General features: G+C 46.5%; 1 protein-coding gene across 1 annotated transcript in view; it reads right to left on the reverse strand.

Annotated features, from left to right (window-relative positions):
* Positions 1-3,810: 3,810 nt before the first annotated feature.
* The window catches only part of LOC138513667 (zinc finger CCCH-type antiviral protein 1-like), a 406,876-nt gene continuing 392,608 nt past the window's right edge, over positions 3,811-18,078 (reverse strand). The window contains exon 13 of the mRNA XM_069628726.1: positions 3,811-9,041. Coding sequence (XP_069484827.1) covers positions 8,761-9,041 — 281 coding nt within the window. The 3' untranslated portion in view covers positions 3,811-8,760. The remainder of the gene's footprint in view (positions 9,042-18,078) is intronic.

The following is an 18,078-nucleotide window of genomic DNA, read 5'->3' on the forward strand; positions in this document are numbered from 1 at the left end:
ATGACGGGATGGAACTCCTGGAGGCTTACGGTTCGGTCGAGGCATAAACAGGGACCTGGACAACAAAAAACACTGAACCATAGACCGTAGCTTAAACATTGAAAGGATGGCAATCTCACTGCTCACCTTGAATGTCAGAAGCATGAAGGATCGGAACCATCGGGCAAGCATGATAAGCTTTCTGGCAGCCCAGAACTGCAATGTGTGCTTCACCCAAGAGTGTGGAATACCGTATGACCGGTCGTACAAACAACTCAAGGCAGAGTGGAGTCACGGGCCATCCTTTTGGTCTGGACGGAATGACTGCAAGCCCTCGGGTGTGGCTATTCTTGTAAAGGGGAGGCAGTTCACGGTTGAATCAGTAACCGAGCAGGTGAATGGCAGAGTGCTGTCTGTCGATGGCTCATGGGGAGGCAAACCAGTCCGACTGATCAACGTGTATGCCCCCCGACCAAGAATGAATGGTTAGAAGTCTTCAAGAACCTAAGGCTGCTGCTTGCTGCTTGTCATCTCCAGGACCACCCTGATGGGGGGGTGACTTCAACTGCACCATAGAGGAGGGCGGACGCACGGGCCCCGGCTCTGCAGGAATGGATGCGACATCCCGGCTGCTCCGGGAGGTTGTTGGGGAGTCTTCCTTGAGGGATGTCTTTGGAGGTCTGAGGACGAATACCAGGAACCTCTCCTGTAGTCACCCCGATGGCTATGTGCGCTCCAGGATTGACTTCATCTTCACCTCACAGACGGTAAAGACGGTACAGAGCTCCATGGTTGCTGTACACTTCACCGACCACAGAGCAATCAGCTACAAGGGAGAACTTTTGGGAAAGTTCAAAGCCGTTCCAGGGTCCTGGTAGCTGAATTGCATGCTGCTGGCTCAGAGAGGCATACACAGGGTGGAGGAGCATGAAGGACTGCTTTCAATCCATGGGAGAGTGGTGGCAGTGGGTCAAGGTTGGAAAGTTGATCAGGGTGGCAGCCAAAGAAATCTGCAAAGCATGACAGTCTTCGCATTATTTTGTCGAACCTTTCTGCGGTCCATTGGGTGGAGCTTGGAAAACCTGTGGGAACAGGGGTAGAGAAACTCTCTGATGTAGAGGGTTGTCTATGTTGCATGGCCCTGAAAGGGTGTCCCTGGAGAGAGAGAGGGGTCCTTAGATTTTGAAATGGAGGATTCAGAGGCTAGGGGCGTCAAAGATTTTGAACTTATCGACGCCTAGGACTTTAGGAGAGTGTTCGGGACATGTTTTTTAATAAGCTCTCTCATTTTAGAGCTACTGGAAAGTGCTGTCGATGCGTCCTTCACTGCACGTTCTATGGTACCTGAAAGCTTGTTAGGCTTATTCACGGTGTCAGGAACAGACTTCGGCGTCTGTTTTGGGAGCCTGTCATGCAGCGAAAGCGAGCGCAAGGACAGGGACGATTTTGAGGACCTTCCCTTCAACACAGTGTGTGCCTCAACGGTTGACGAAACAGTCGACTGCTGGCCGTGGGGAGTGTGCTTTGTGTGGCAGGCAGTGTGGGTGCTTGAGCCGTTGGGTGTCGTCTCCGTTGCAGGACCGCCGTCCTGCCTGATGGAGTCGGGGGCTTGCATGCGGGAAACCGTCTGGTCCCGATCGCCCTCGAGCTCAATTAGGATGCCGAAGCTGCCATCGCTGGACGCTCCCTCCACATCCATAGCGGCCTCGGCCTGCATGGCATGATGGGCCCAGCGCTTTGTATAACAGTCCTTTAATGTCTTGGGCTGAAATATTTTGCAAAACTTGCAATGTTTTTCAGGGTGGTCGCTGGGGAGACAGAGGTAGACAGAGGTTACACAACTTGTGTTAGTCCTTCCAGGGGAGCTTCCTGTTACAGGAAGGGCAAAATGTAATGGGTATGTTTGCCATAATACAGAACGACTGCAGCCTGGCAATGGAAAAGGAAGAATAGGGAAACAGGCATTCTCTAGCAAAAGAAAGTTATGACCTCCCCCCACTCTCCCTACTGTGAAAAGCCGAGGCCCATCGAGGCCTAAGTAGGCCACAGCCAAAATTCATCAAGACGGCACAAGTAGTCGTCGTTGACAAAAAAAACATCCTTGAAAGCAGTTGACGAAGATCTTGCGGTGGTATGCCGTCGAAAGGAAAGAAAGAAGTCTAAATTTAAACTTGTACAATCAAAGGCGTTAGCCAGAAAGAAGGACCTCTGCAACTTGCGTCCGACTATGATGGCGGAAAAAAATAATATGAGGGGCCTTGACGCGTGAACCACCATGGGTACAGTGGACGTCAAACTAGGGATAGTATTACTGACACACCCAGTCAACGTCCCTTTTTAAGTTTTGAAAACAAATAATGTAATACTCTGCGACTACCACTAGATGTCAGCCTATGCATAGCATGTGATCGGAGCAGATCAACAAGCCTCAGAAATATATATATATTATAGTGTGTTTGTTGCACTATAATAAGGTAAGTAGCATGATCCAGAGGAAACCTGAAAATCGAATTGATAATAACATTTGACATGCATGACGGATATGGCTCATATTTTGCAAATTTCTCATCCTGACTTTCCAGCATCTTTGCCCTAAGCCAATTGGATTAGCAATGCCTTAAATGTCTACATTTACTTCCCTTGCAGTATCTCGGGAGGCAATGTTTGCATACCCTGTGCTTCTAAATCCACGGGGATCTGTTGGTTACACTGAAAGAAGAATTTAAAGGGGAGTAGTTTCTATGAGCCTAGAAGCAGGAAAATTCTTAAGATCAAAAACCATCTAAAACATTTACTTACATTTTCATATGAACTGCTCCTCCGCCATCACCGAAAAACCTTCTTCCGATCACTCTTTAGAAGGCTTTAGCAGCGTTGTCTTTCTCCACTGCTCCATGACTAAAGTGATGGTGGAATAAATGCATCCTGAGGAGGGCATCCACTGTAAGGAGCATTGTGAATTGTCTCTACACATAATACTGGTCTTACAGGAATGCCCCTGTCAACATCTAACTTTTACTTCTGACCACCCGCTAGATGAAGGACTATGTATAGCTTGTGAAAGTAAAACAGATTCACAAACTGCAAAGATGTAAATGTGCCTTTCATTTCTTTTTTCAGGACCCATAAGTACATTTTCAACCCTAGAAAATACCCTGAATCAATGCAGAACAATTGTATTCGTAATGTTTTCAACGTCCTTAATCTGCATTTATAAGCATGTTACTCCGCACATGCCTATGGATACTAAGCAGCAAGTCCCATTCAGTGGTCACGTGGTTCTTTCATCCATGCCAGCATCCCCTCTCCAGGACTGCACCTTAAAAGCAATGCCACAGAATTTGAGGCCTGCTATGTCGCAGATACTAAGACTTGGAGTATGTTCCATTCATAAAAAAACAGAGTTCTCAACCCTGGACATTGACCCTAGTGCTCCTGCTTCCACTCCTGTTTCTTTTCATGCATTTCGCTGCAACCCAAAGAATACAGCTGAGTCCCACGAAAACGTCTGTCCAGCTGTGCACATAGTCTTTCCAGCCTTTCCTGCCTCTTCACCTTCTCCAGCTAAGACACAGTTCACCACTTCTATCATCCCTTCAAATCTACTTACACAGGACTCCCTCTGAACTACCTCGAATGCATGTACTACTATGCTTACTTATCTCACACTCTCCGCAGCAATCTCCAGAAGGCCTACCATCGATATAGCTTCAGGGCCATTACATTTGGCAGGAGGTGCTATACAAATACAAAACAACATTACATAGCATTCCAAATGCAGGGGTATTGTAAGAGTAAGAAAAAGAATGCGGACGTGCAAAACATTGCCGATTCATTTTTAAAACATTTTATTTTATTTTTTTTAATTATTATTTTATTAGTATTATGTTAAAATAGAACCTTTTACCAAATTCCATTCATCCAAATTCTTTTTATCTTCAATGAAAATCTTGTGCATTCATGAAGCAAAAGAAAGTGCACACAATTCAGTTTACTTCATTTTCAAATTTTAAAAATAACCTCGTTTTAATAAACATTACGTGAGACTCTTGGATATGGATATGCATTTCGTTTCTTTATTTCCTGGAATATGAGCATGTTTTCAATACCCAGGACACATTTTCAGTACCCAGATAGAGTACTCTGAATCAATGATTTATAAGTGCTACACCCAAAGGCAGGGCGATGGTAAGAGTGAGCCAAACAGGGAACATTTGCAAACAATTGCTGATTCTTTTTTTATATCCATAGAAACTCTAGTGCATTTATGAAGTATACAAAAAGCTAAGACAAATCAGTTGATTTAATGATCATGTTTAAAAATACTCTAACTTTAAAAAGTAATAAATCAGAATCCCATATAAAACAAAGGGAGGAGGAGGCAAGAGAAAAAAACATGGGGTACACAGAGACACCACAAAGAGGTGGTTTGGATAAACAAAAAGTGAAACGTTGGGGCAAAGCAGTCTCTAGACGGGGAAGCGGGAGGCTGGGTATATCGCATAGATTTTCTGGGTTATTCTCGCTAGAGATCTTGGACTGTGCATGAAGGCTGCAGATTCCTTTCCACCCAGCTGCTAATAGGGGTTGAAGAGAGGCCAAGTGGCCACACGTCATCAGGACCAAATGTTTTCACGGCTGGATAAAGCAAATCCTGAGGGCACTAGGCCAATTGGCAACTCTAATGCTGACAGAGTATGCGTACAAGAACAAATAAAAAAACACTCCACGAGAGGTTGACATTGGTAAGCAGTGCAGCATTTCCTAAGGGGGTACTGGTCAGAGCAGTGGGACTTTGCCTTCACCCTTCATTTTATCACCAGAGAAGAAGGCCAGGCATTTTTGGTTATATATCGCCAGAGTTTTAGAGCTCTTGCTTGCATCAGCATTAACATGTGCTCTGCATTCACAGCTGGGAACCTGGATAACAGGGTGGTAAGCAAAATCTCACAGGTTGGCACATCTGAAACAAGTCTTGCAACTCCCACCTGTAAGGCGGCGGTCAAGAAACCAGGCAGTACTGCCAAACATCAACGTCATTAGACCGTACCCCCATGTAAATATGGAGGGGACCAACTAGTGAGGGATGTCAAAATATACAAGTCAAAACCCAAACTGACATCCACTCAGGGACATGCTCTTATTATTATTGTTGGTGACTGCTGATGATGTAGGTGTGGGTAGGGAGAACTAGAATATATTTTTCTTACTAGGTAACCCCTTAATAAAGTCAATATTCCAAAGAGAAACTGTCTGCGCAAGCCTTTACTGCAAGCTACATGATGTACTTTTCAATCTGACTACACAATAGGATAGCAGATATCTTTTGGAGACACAGTGCGTGGGAATCGTTTTTGGTGTTCACAAATCCGCTGGTTGGAATGTTCACGCCATTTCCAGTGCTGAAATTACATAATGAAGACCCTTTTGTAGTGCACCTTATGGTTATAACAGCTATTGTGTACTTGGAATGACTGCAAATAAACCTCTATTCATACATCCGCAGAGGGTGTTATTCAAGTCTTAGAATGTGACCATGTCCGAACGAAGCCAAGGAAAGGCAGTAGACATAGAGTAACCTACAGACAGTTGAAGAGCCCAGGCCCGCCACTGGACATTCTCCTTCATGCCCTCTCCCCCAACTCAGGGCTTCTTGACCAGGGCACTGAAGATAACTGAACAGAGGGTGATCCTGTTTATCTGATAATTGGCAAGCTACATCTACCTGTAGTTTCTCCTTGCACCAATGAAGGCCCATGTTTTGGCCATGATATCAGCCATGGCTTTCTTCAGGGGGAGTATTCCCTCGCCTAAGTAGTCTGATGGAGTCATACATCTGACTACAGCACTCTCTGGTTCCTAGTGAGCAATGTATCCACCCAGCTCCCTTCCAATAAAAAGTAAGCACTGCCTTGGGCTAATCCTCCTTGTACAATGCTCACCCAACAAGCATGTGGTGACAGTTCTTGAATAGTTAGGGGCACATAACAGCAGCATGATACAGCATTTCCTATGCTAAAAGATGCATGCCTCTCTGTTCCAATTACTCCTTTTATTTGGGTTTACACACTGTGAACCTAGCTAGAAAACAACAGAGCACTGTGCAAGTCATTTCAAGTTAACAGAGGTTGGTGGCAGGGAAGGTTACCCATGCTACCAGGAGACATTACCGGCATCCATCATTTATTATAACCAACATGGGACCAAATTCCTTGATACCCATGTGCAAGCTCAAAATGTGCAAATCGCTGGCTGCAAATGAATGATGCACGCTTTGAGCATTTGAGCAAATTAGAAATAATTATTTTTGCTAAAAATAGGGCACCCTTATCAATAAAATGATGCGCCGCCATATGTACTTGTAAAATACACAGATGGTCTGTACCAATTAGGGATGTTTAGGGGTCAAAACACAACACAGTTGTGTATTCTCTTTCAGCACGTATGTAATATCTATATGCAGGTATTTATCCTACATAGGTACTTTGTTCACACTCTTGATGTGTGTGTGTGTACTCCTAGCAGGTAAGTATTCTCTATGTGCATATTTGTATTCTCAAATGAAAATGTAGGTCATATGATGGCAGCTGACGATGATGCACTGTGGTGCATATTGGCCTCCTGCCCCATGCAGGCGTCTGTTCTTGTCCATCATAGAACAGACAGACATTCCTCGTAGTATAATCATGTCCTTTTTGTCACTAGTTTTCACGAACCAAACGAGACTGATGAGAAAGCTCTCATTAGCACTGTACTTTCACATTCAGTGAGTATAGGATCAAAGGTGGTTTCATACAGATGTGTGCACTCTAACTAATAATTCATTAATTAATCTTGTATAACATGCTTAATACCAGAGACAAGTCTCTAAGCGCTGGGCCTGTGTTGCTCTGACACATGCTTTGCCCCTGAGCTATCCTCCTGGCTCACGGTCAGTTATTGCCTGCAGCGCTGACTCCTTTGTACCAGTCTGAGATGATACCACCTATTTCACAGGGGGCATAAACGACTGGGTCACCAACTTATACTCATGTGCGATGATAACTTTTATCTCCAAAGAGACATAGAATCACCAATTATACAGCATCTGTGCATTAAACTGCAGCAGATGCATGTAAACGTCGATTACCTGTGCTTATTCACACAGTCTAGGAGAAACACACTCCGTTACTCTCACATTGTGGTTTAGTGGGAGCACATGATGAACACAAAATAATGGGTGTAGAATAATCCAGCACCACAGAAATCTGTGCCTCGGAACCTCAATCAATATCTACATCATGTGCTGACAATCCAGCACATGCACATCTCATGACCAAGCTCTTTCCTGACCTGCCGCACTTCTATTTTGGGACCCCAACCAAGCCTTCTGATGTGCCTATATCCCAACCAACAGAACCCTGAATCGCAAGGCTCTGCCGCACATGGCAAGTCTTATTTTGTTTATCAAGCTGACCATCACACATTTAACCAAACCGCCTTAGGCTGTTTTTGTTTTGGTTTACTTTAGTTTAGTTTAATATCTTATAAAGCGCAACCTATGCCAGTGAAGAGCATCTTGGCGCTGTGTAGGTTGAGCAGAAAACTGGCGTAATATCTTGAGTCTAAGTAGGAGAGGTAAAGGTTTAACAAAAAATGGCCACATTTTTGATTGTTGAGTTTCTGTTTAGAAGATGTGGGAAGAGAATTCCACACTAGGCAGCTTATCCCAAATCTTTAGGCGAGCTTTAGGAACCACAAAAAGGTTTAGGTCAGCTGGTCTAAGGGATCTGGCAGGTATATACTTTGCAGATTTGGAGAAAGTAAAGGAAGGTCCTTCAAGATAGTAGGCCTTATGTTCCCGGCACAATTATTTCAATTGTTTGCGTTCAGAAATTGGTAACAAATGTAGTTGCCTAAATGCTAGAGATGCGTGTGTGCCTATTGAGGTCATTTTAGCAGCGTTCTTGCTAGTGCATTTTTGATTCTTTGCAACTGAGCGATTCTGATCTATAAGTTATATCATTTTATTTACACAATAACACCATAATGGCAAGAAATTGTACACTGAAACTAATATCTGGACTTTCCATAATGATCATAACTTCACATTCCCAAATTATTGCCGATAAACAAAGCCCATTAAGCAGGGCAACCAACATTTAAGTTGCTTAGAAGCCTTTTTTTTAAATAAAATACTTTAACTTGTTTTATAGATTCAGAGGTACTTTGTTGATATTGAGGTCAGATTTATTTTGTTTAAGGCACTTCTATTGCAACTTCCCTGTGTGAGTTACATGGAAATAGCAGCCACACATCTATATTTAATCATGTTTAATGATTTTGTAATACTTTTAAAAAGAAGTTATTGCAGCATGTAACGCTGCTACACTGGTATCCAGTTTGCTCCTGTTCCTTCTCGGACAATAAATTCCCTGAGATAAAGGGTGTACTGGTACCCCTAAGATCAACCAAAAAATTAGGGAGACTGAAAAAATATGGAGTTGACATTTTTCTACTGACTATTAAGAACAGCCTTTTAATTTTGGTGGTTTCAAGTGTTCAATAGTACAACATGTCAGTGAACCCTAGTTAGTCTATCTCTGAAAGAGTGATATATTGTGATCCTGAATTTCTGATATTCAAATATAATTCTTGAGAAATCGATAGGATGGGCCCTTAAAAATCTAATAAGATTCGTATTTCCGTAGTACACATTCATATACTGTTTCAAAGTGCATAGTATTCATTCAGAAAACAAGTGCATTTGTGTTAGGGACAATAGTCAACCCGGCTCCACCTTTAGCTTATGCAGCATGATTTAGTCTCAGCATACTCCACAATGTATTCCGGGTATATCTGATGTTTTTCAAAGACGACAAAAATGGATGGATCATGTTCTTTGTCCACACAGCTGTCGTAGAAGGTGTTCTGACCGGAAAGTTTTGCAGGTGGGCGGTTGTATTGAGGGAGCCCCTTGGTAAATTCACCCACCAGGATGCGTGCCAAAAACATGGTCTTGCTGCTGGAGTCAGATTGACAGTAATTGTGGGAGTAGGAGGCATCTCTCGCAAAGTAACTTCCTGAAAGGGTGTAGTAAAGAAACAGATCAGCAATGATCATCAGCAATTCATTCTTCCAAGAAAACCTCCACAAGAACTAAACCAATAATTAGACCTTTCAATAAATCCACATTACTAATTTCCAGTAAAACATGACTAGTTTTCTCCCATGAACTTTCACAACACCTAGGTAGCCCAACACATTTCAACAATAGCAACCCTCCTTACTGACTTTACTTCTCTGAAGCACCCTGAAAAAGTCACTTGCTTTGAGGAATGTGGTTTGAGGAATGTGAAATGGAGTTTCATGGACATAAGTATAATATACCCACACTCATGTCCTTGGGCACCTGATTGTCAGAGACGTTCCATCGTTCAGACAGATGCCTATGAAGCAGGCACTGTTGCAAATGTATATCAACGAGATGAGAAGGGCAGGAAACACCCTGTATGCTTCATCAGTAGGCAGCTGCAAGATAGGACACTGTCTGGGGCCATAGCGGAAAAAGGATGTTTTATCATAGTGAGTTTGCTAAGGAGGTTTAGACCCTACTTGCTGGGATCTAACTTTAAAATCAACACCAACTATATGCCCCTCAAACTGCCTGTGAACATGAAGAGGGAGAATCCTACATTTCTTAAGTGGTCCATGTTAGGAAGGATTCCTCTTTTTGCAACTTCCTTCCATAGTTTCCTATGGAACCATATTCTGTTTGCTCTGTCTTTATCCTGACCAGACTTTTTGAAGGGATCTAAAGCTTTCAGCTTTACTTCCCTTGGCGTTAGCTCATTGTTATGGGAAACTGATCAGTCTTTCAGACTATCAGTAGTGGGAAACTTTATTTCCCTTCTTTTACTTTTTGACGTTGCACACAGCACCTTACAATGCAGTGCAATGGGTTAGATTGTTATCACCTTAGATTTTTACCCATGGGATTTCTAGTGATTTTTATAAGTGCCTAAGGACAAGCTGGTGGCAGCAGTTACATTTATTCAGTATTTGCATTATTTTTAGTGTGCACATTTGCGTTTCCCCCAGGATGGCTACTAAAAGTGGCAAGTGCCCTGAAATGGCAGTGCCACAAGGTTTTCGCTTGCTTCCTTGGCCATATTGTTCTTTGGCTTCTTCCTGCCTTGTCGGGCCAGCAAATTCCTTATACGTTCATGCACTTGCCCGGGAAAGCTGCTGCTTTAGCGGGCTAGTGATGCGCTTGTGTGTGTGTGGCCCACAAAAGGGGTCAGACTGTCTAGCCTCAGTCCACATCCTAGATGCCAGAATGCCTGGGTGTGAGACAAATGTGAAACCAGTAGTTGTCCCTGATTGGACAACTACTGGCTGGTTTGATGGTGCAGATCCTTACCATTGGTGGGCTTGGACTTGCTTCCAGCTCAGATTTTGTTAAGAAGAGGACCTCTCAGATAATCGTTGCAGACAAGAATCCCTTGAAGCAGAGAAGCCTGCTGAAGATCCGAAGACGACTCCGGAGGTGGCCCAGCATTCCTTTCAGTAGCCAACCTGGTGAAGCCCTGCTCCTCTGCCTAATCTCCGAAGGCCTTGAGCAGTGCTTCAGCCCTTGGACTAGTGAGACTAACTTGTCTCAATGCCTTTTCAAGGATCAAGCTCTTCATAGACTTCGGAAGTGTCCCTGGACAACCCGGTGGCCTGGCCAGCTCTCTCATGGGCTATATCTCCAGAAGCATCACTGTTCTTTTTTCGAGTCTGGAACCTCGCTGGTCGCCATCTTGGGCCACTAGTAGCCTTCTCTCTGAAATTCAGCTTTCTACCTTCAAGGAAATCTGTCCTGGAACAGCTGCTGTGACTGAAAGGATGCCTGTCGTCGGCCTGTGTGCGGAGACCGTTGCTGGAACTCGTTTTCCACCAAACCGTGAAGTGTCCAGAAGAGGCCTGTATTGGTGGATTCTGGATTTCTTCACTGAAAAGGGTTGCATCTTGCATTTCTACAACTGGAAGAATCCTTGACCCTGCAACTCCTGGGCACCTCTCACAGGAACAAACAGTAGAAGATCGATTCCCCAGAAGGCCCCCAGATGATCCAAGAAATCGTCTGGGAAAACTGGAGTAAGGTGGTAAAATCATTGTGCCAGCGCCCCGTCCTCCATAGGATAACATTCGGAACAAGTCCTTTTGTCTCCTCACTTCACTCACCTTTTGGTCATCGAACCTGGGTTGAGTATCATGTCCCTGGGTCTGAAGAAAGGAAACCATGTACTTACCACTGGTAAAATTGTTGAGTTACTTTAAAACTATCACCAACACATGCCCATTGAAACCTACCTACAGAGACATCATTCTGAGAAACGTTGTGGCTCCTGTGACTTTTGGGCACAAAGCCCCATTTATTTTAGGGGTTGGACGCATGAAGTTAGGTTATTGTCTTGTGATCATTTCCCATCATTCATTGCATCTAATATACTTACCTGTTTTGCTGATTAATGTATCTGATGTATATTTGAACCTATGATGACTGTATATATTTGTATCATAGAGTGTTGTGCGATAATACTACCTGTTAGATTCATTTTCCAGTGTGTTCAGAATGCCTAAGATAAATAACTGTATTTTATCACCTCAAGGTTTTCGCAGCTTTGCTTTACTGTTTGGAGGTGAATGGATTGGTAAAAGAAATCTGTTGGGACAAAGTTCAAGCAATGATTTGGAGAAAGGCCTTGGTTCTTCCCGACTGTTTGCCTTTTGCTCCATTGAGGTTTGAATTGGGGTTGACTTTGCTGTTTGTTTGGTATAAATGGAAGATATTGGGGCTCATCACGAGTGTGCCGGTCCGTTAAAAATGCTGGCAAAGAATTCAGTAATACTGGCTCTGGTATTTTTACCGAACCGGCACACTCTGAGTTTGCCACTAGGGACACTGTTCCACTGGCTTTGTTTTTTTTTTTAACATTAAGGACATCCACATTTATGCTTCACATCATTGTTATTACAAATTAAACGTTTCGGTCCTCCCCCCTCCCGCCCCCTTAACTCGAGCCCCAGCTTCCATGTCACTGTCCTACTTATCTCCAGGTGTGTCTACTTCAATTATCTCTTCCATATCATCTTCACTGTGGTCGGCCTGGGAAGGTCCTATCATCGAGGCCACCAGTTGTCTTCATGCTAACAGGGGTCCCACCTCCTCCCCCCCCTACTGACTGCTTCATACCAGGCAGCCGTTTCTGCCTCTGCCCACTTCATGAGGTCTGCCCACCACATCTCAATTCTGGGCGGTCGGGCTGCCTTCCAGCACATTGCGATTCTCTGTTTGGCCAGGATGTAGGCCAGGTCTCTCATTTTACTGATTTGCTTCAGGTTGCGTGGTCTGGTGAAACCCCCCAGCATGCATGCCCAAGCTGACTCTACCTCCAGCGTAATCCCTTTTTTCCCCAAGGCGTATCTTCAGCTCTGTCCAAAACCTCCCCACCTCCGGGCAAGCCCAAAACATATGTAGCATCCCAGCTTCCTCCTGCCCACACCGTGGGCATTTCTGTGCCACTGGGCCTCCAAACCTGGCAATTTTACTGGGGGTCATGTATGCCCTATGAGTAACATACAGCTGGATCTGCTGAAGCCTCGCGTTTCGGGACACCTTCTTATGATACCTTTGGGCTCTGTCCCATTGCCCATCTGACATGAGTTCTCCTACATCCTCCTCCAAGTCTTGCCTCAGTTGGAGCAGCTCTTTTCCCACCTTAGTCTCCAGTAGCTCATATAGACGAGATATTTCGTGGCCACCCTCAGAAATATCATACATCGTCTCGATGGTTGCATCAGGTTGTTCCGTAAGCACTGCCTCGGGCCACCTCTCTCGCACCCGTTTAAGAATTCTGGTATAAGTAAGGTGTTGGCCTTTATGCACCCCGGTGTCCTCCGTTAAACCCTGAAAATCTAGTGCCGCCCACTCCTGCCATATAACTCCAAGGGTCGCCAGGCCCATTGGTTCCCAGTATCTGCGGATCCCTTTTATCATTTGGGAGTTCTCCCCGCATAGCGTCGCTAACGGCACTTGCAGGGAGAATGGGGTTGGGTTTCCCACTATTTGCCATGCCTTACGCCATATTTACCAGCCTAGCACCAACAGTCTCGCCAGTCCTAGCACCTTTGGTTTAGACAACCACACAATCTCTCTAAGGAAGAATGGGGCAGGGTCCTTATACAATAGCCTGGCTTCGGCCGTTTCTTCATCAGACAACCACCTGCCCACATATTGCAGCTGTCCCGCCAAATAATATGACTCAAAGTTCGGAAGGTTTATACCCCCCTGTCACACGAGTTTTGTAGTTTCCAAAGGGCCACCCTGTTCCTGGAGTTGTGCCATATAAAGCCCCTGCACAGGCTGTGGAGTTTGACAAAAAAGCGTTTGGGGATCACAAACGGGATGTTTACAAAAAAATGTAACAATCTAGGCAGGACTACCATTTTGATCAAAGCCGCTCTACCCATCATGGCCAGGGCTAGACTGGACCAAAACCCCATGCTATTCTCAATACCTTCAACTGCCTTTAACGTGTTGTATTTGTGTTCCTCCTTCGTCATGTTGATTCCTAAGAATCGAAACGTTTTGGTCTGCCAGGGTATTGGCAAGACCGGTAGGCTCCTCGGCAGGGAGCGTCTGTACCTCCCCAAGGGGAACATGCTTGATTTCTTGGGGTTCACTGCTATGCCCGAGAGGGTGGCATAACGTTCCATCACCTCCAGGACATATTGTAGATTTTTCTCCGGGCAGCGCAGATATAACAGTATATCATCAGCGTACAATGATATGAGGTGTGATCCCCGCAGTCTGGATCCCTATCTCCCCGTACTGTTGTCTGAGGCAGACTGCCAGTGGCTCCAATGCAAGGATGTACAGCATGGGCGACCAGGGGCAGCCCTGTCTAGTGCCCCTGCTGAGTTGCCATTTCTCTGAAATTGTTGCACCTGTTTTGACCCTGGCAATTGGGGAACTGTATAGCATTTTGACCACCCATCTCAGGTATCCCTGCCCCATCCCGTATTCCCTCAGAGCCGCTAACAACCAAGGCCATCTCAACGAGTCGAAGGCCTAAATGGCATCCAGCGATACTATTACCAGTTCGCCGGGGTCCTTCTCTGTTTGGTCGATGATATGGTGGAGTCTCCTATGATTGTTGGTTATGTTCCTGCCCGGAATGTAGCCTGTTTGGTCGGGATGTATCAATTTACCAATGACTCGCTTAAGCCTGTTTTGCTATCCTGATTAAGCATCGATAGGGGTCTGTATGACCCGCAGTCTGTGGCTGGTTTACATGGTTTCAAGAGCGGGATGACCACTGCCTCCCGTAGAGACTCTGGCACCTGCCGTGCTCAAACGCCTCATTGAGCATGGCCAGCAGCTGGGGGGGCACCTCTTGTTTGTATGTTTTGTAGAATTCACTAGGGAGCCCGTCCGACCCCGGGGCTTTGCATGTGCGCAGGTGCTGAACCACTATATCCAATTCTTCTAACATGATTGGGGCGTCCAGGACTTCCCGCTCCTGATCGTCTAATTTGGACAAGCCTATGTCCTCTAATGTTTCCTGAATCTCTTGCTTGACCCATCTCTTGCCCTGCATCCCCATAAAGCCGTTTATAGTATCTGAGGAACCCTTCATTTACTCCCTCTTGGGTGTCCCAGCTCTGGCCTTCATCCCTATGATTTCCCTGATCGCTGGCCGTGGTGTTTCATTTTTATATAACCAGGACAGCAACCTACCCAGCTTGTCTCCTCCCGCGTGTTGCCTTTCGACATATTTCTTGTAACTCAGCTTACATAATCTATCCCAGTGCTCACTAGTGGCTTGTTGAAGCAGCTTCATCCTTTCCTCATCCTCCTGTGAGGTGCACCCCTTATGCATTAAGCCTTCGAGCTCCCTCTCTGTTTCATGTAACTCCTGCTCTATGCCCCCTTGGAGCCCTCTGGATTTTGATATGGCTACGCCCCGTACCACTACTTTGAATGCCTCCCATAAGGTTCCAACTGATTGAACACTTCCTGTGTTAGTGTCGAAATACTCAGTAATCGCCTCCCTCATGTCCTCCCGGAATCCCGAGTCCTGCAAGACCTCACCTCTAAGCTTCCACGTCGGGATTCTCGCTCTAGGGGCCTGGTGTCGCCACTCCAGGACCAAAGCGGAGTGGTCCGAGAGCACTCTGGCCTTATGTTCCGCGCCCGTCATTTCCCCTACCAGCTCCAAAGCCGGAAATATGTAATCCAGCCTCGTGTGCAGGTTATGTGGGGCCGTGTAGTGTGAATACTGACTATCTGCTGGGTGTAGCTGTCTCCAAATGTCTTCGAGTCCAAAGTCTCTCAGCAGGACCTGTAATGCCTTTGCGGCTGCAGTGGGTCTGTCTGGTTTACCATCTGATCTGTCCATTTTAGGATTTAGTGTACAGTTGAAGTCCCCTCCCCATAAGATCGTGCTGCCCAATAGGGGGCTGATTTTGCTATATAGGGTCCTAAAGTAGGCCACTGTATCTTGGTTAGGGGCATATACATTTATAATGCTCACTTCCCTGTTTTCCAGCATCCCCCGCACCACTGCCATTCTCCCTTCTGGGTCTATTGTGGTCTGAAGCAGTTGAAATGGTACTTGCGGTGCCACCCATGTTATGACCCCCCTCGCGTAAGCTGAGTATGTGGCTCCCGTGGTGCACCCTCTCCACTTTCTCTTGACCACCTCCAACTTCTCCCCAGTGAGATGGGTTTCCTGTAATAGTGCTATGTCAATCTTCAGCCTCCTTAGGTACATCATTACTTTATTCCACTTCAAATAGCTGTTGAGGCCCCTAAAGTTCCAGGTCACCACTCTAAGGCTACCCAACGCCATCTGTGGGTTGTCCCGCCCCCCTCCCAGTTTCCTCCTCCCGCCTGATTTGACACAAGATTGGGCTTGTTGCCCTCCTGCTCCCAACAAAACCTCCCCAACTATAAACCACTGCACACAACCCTTCCCTCCCCCCACCCTGCCCAGCCCCAACTGGTGCCCAGCTCCATTCCTGGATCTAAGGCTCCCCTGCGTTTGGTCCTGCCTTGGAATGCCGAGGTCAGGAACCCGGCAGGGTGTCACCGATCTACCAGTGACCTAACTAATCTATTCGTTGTGGGGGTATGAGGGCTGATTCCGTAAAGCTCCCACACCTAGACTAAGTTTCCCGTGCTCAAGGGTCATGCATGTATATATAGCCCTGGTCACTCACTTCCAACAGGCTATGTCCTGTGCTATATTCAAGTCCCAGTGTCTTCGACTGCGACACCCTAGGTACCACGGTCACATGTTAATTATCTGCGCCGTCTTCCTTCTGAATACCCAACTCTTGGGGGCAGCTCTGCATGTCCAGCCATTCTGTGGCATTCTCTGGGGTTTCGAAAAACAATGTTCTGCTCTTGTGGAATACTTTCAGCTTTGCCGGGTAGATCAGCATATACTTGTAACCTCCTTCCCGCAGTCTTCTTTTCACGGCCCCAAAGTTCATGCGTCGGCGTTGCACCTGCAGGGTGTAATCCAGGTATGCTGTTATGTTTGCCGACGCCCTTTGTATCGTACCGCCCTTCCGGAAATATTCAAGGATTTATTCCTGATCACGATAGTTCAGGATCTTAGCTATCACTGGCCTGGGAGGTGTTCCCGGCGGTGGCTTCCTCATCAGAGCCCTGTGCACCCTTTCCACAGTGAACCGCTGGGTCAGCACTCCTCCTGCTATCTCCTGCAGCAGCATTGATTCAATGTACTCCATAGGGTTGGGTCCCTCGGCTCCGTCAGGCAATCCAACAATACGTATATTGTTCATCCGGGTGCGTCCTTCCGCCTCCTCTGCCCTGCTTTCCAGATTGCCCACACGATGTACCAGGGCATGGAGCTCAGATTTGTGGGCTGCACACGTGGCTTTATTCGGGGCCACTGCCTTTTCTATGTCGCCTGTGCGTGCCGCCAGCGCTCTGACATCTTGCCCGAGGAGATTCACCTCCTCCTGTAACGCACCGACTTTGAGCTCCAGTGCCACCTTCAGCTCGTTCATGGCCAATCCCAGTTTGGTTTCCCAGGCCACTTTCAAGTCAGTAATTGTAGCCAGGATCTCCTGATCTTTTCCCACAATGTCTGTGCCCCCAGAGAGGGTTTTGTCTTTGCTCCTGGCTCCAATTGCCCCCGGTGGTGTTCTGGCATATTCGTCGAGCGTGGGTTGCTTGCCCTTCGCTCTAGGCAGTTTGTTGGTCATCTTGATATTTCTGACCTTATGTATGCGAGCTCCACAGCTCAGTATGCGACCTCTAGTCTCCATCGAGTTGGACCACAGTTAGTAGCCAAGCCCGGGCTGGCTGTGTTAGGAGTGTCCCTTTACTGCTAGATCCGCTCCTGGAGTGGTCTGTGTCCTCCCACGTAATCGTGCTTGGGTGATTCTTGTCCACACAGTCTGTGAGCCCTGCACCCGTTGGTCTATTTACGTGAGCACACTCCTGGGTGCATCTGAGTTAACCCGTGTGCAAGCGCTGGCCCAGCGTGTGTTAGCCTTGGGATCCGCCGGGTCATGGATTCCGCCTTGTCTTGGGTGGTGATTCACGGAACTCTCTGCCAGGCACGCTTCCTTCTGCCCCTCTGTCCACCTCCTGTGTAGGCCAGGGGGTGTCTCCTTTCCTTGGCCTCTGTATACAATGCACATAGCCTTTAGTCATGAGGGGCGCGTTACCAGCCTCTTAATGCCTTCCCTCTCCGCCTCCTTTATAATGGGCATGTTATTTTCGTGTTAATGTTCCCAGCTCTGTCCTGGTCCTTCTCGCAGGGCTAGTCTCTTTTCTTTTTATTGGCCGCAGTTCTTACCTGCAGATGCAGTCTCTGGACGTGCCCGCTCACCGACTATTTCAGGCAAGCGACCGTCCCATATGTCCACTTGTGTGAGCGTCTGCATAACACTCTGCAGCGATCCAAGTTCTTGCACCCCAATGCAGTGGCTTGGATACGTGTGTCAGCCACTGTTCGTTCCTCCAGGCAGTTCGCAAATCATGCGTTTAGGCTTAACACGACATTGCCGGTCTCGGGCCCCCGGTCAGGG

The sequence above is a fragment of the Ambystoma mexicanum genome, chromosome 12 (genome assembly GCF_040938575.1).
Source record: "Ambystoma mexicanum isolate Mex_15411 chromosome 12, UKY_AmexF1_1, whole genome shotgun sequence".
Lineage (NCBI taxonomy): Eukaryota > Metazoa > Chordata > Amphibia > Caudata > Ambystomatidae > Ambystoma > Ambystoma mexicanum.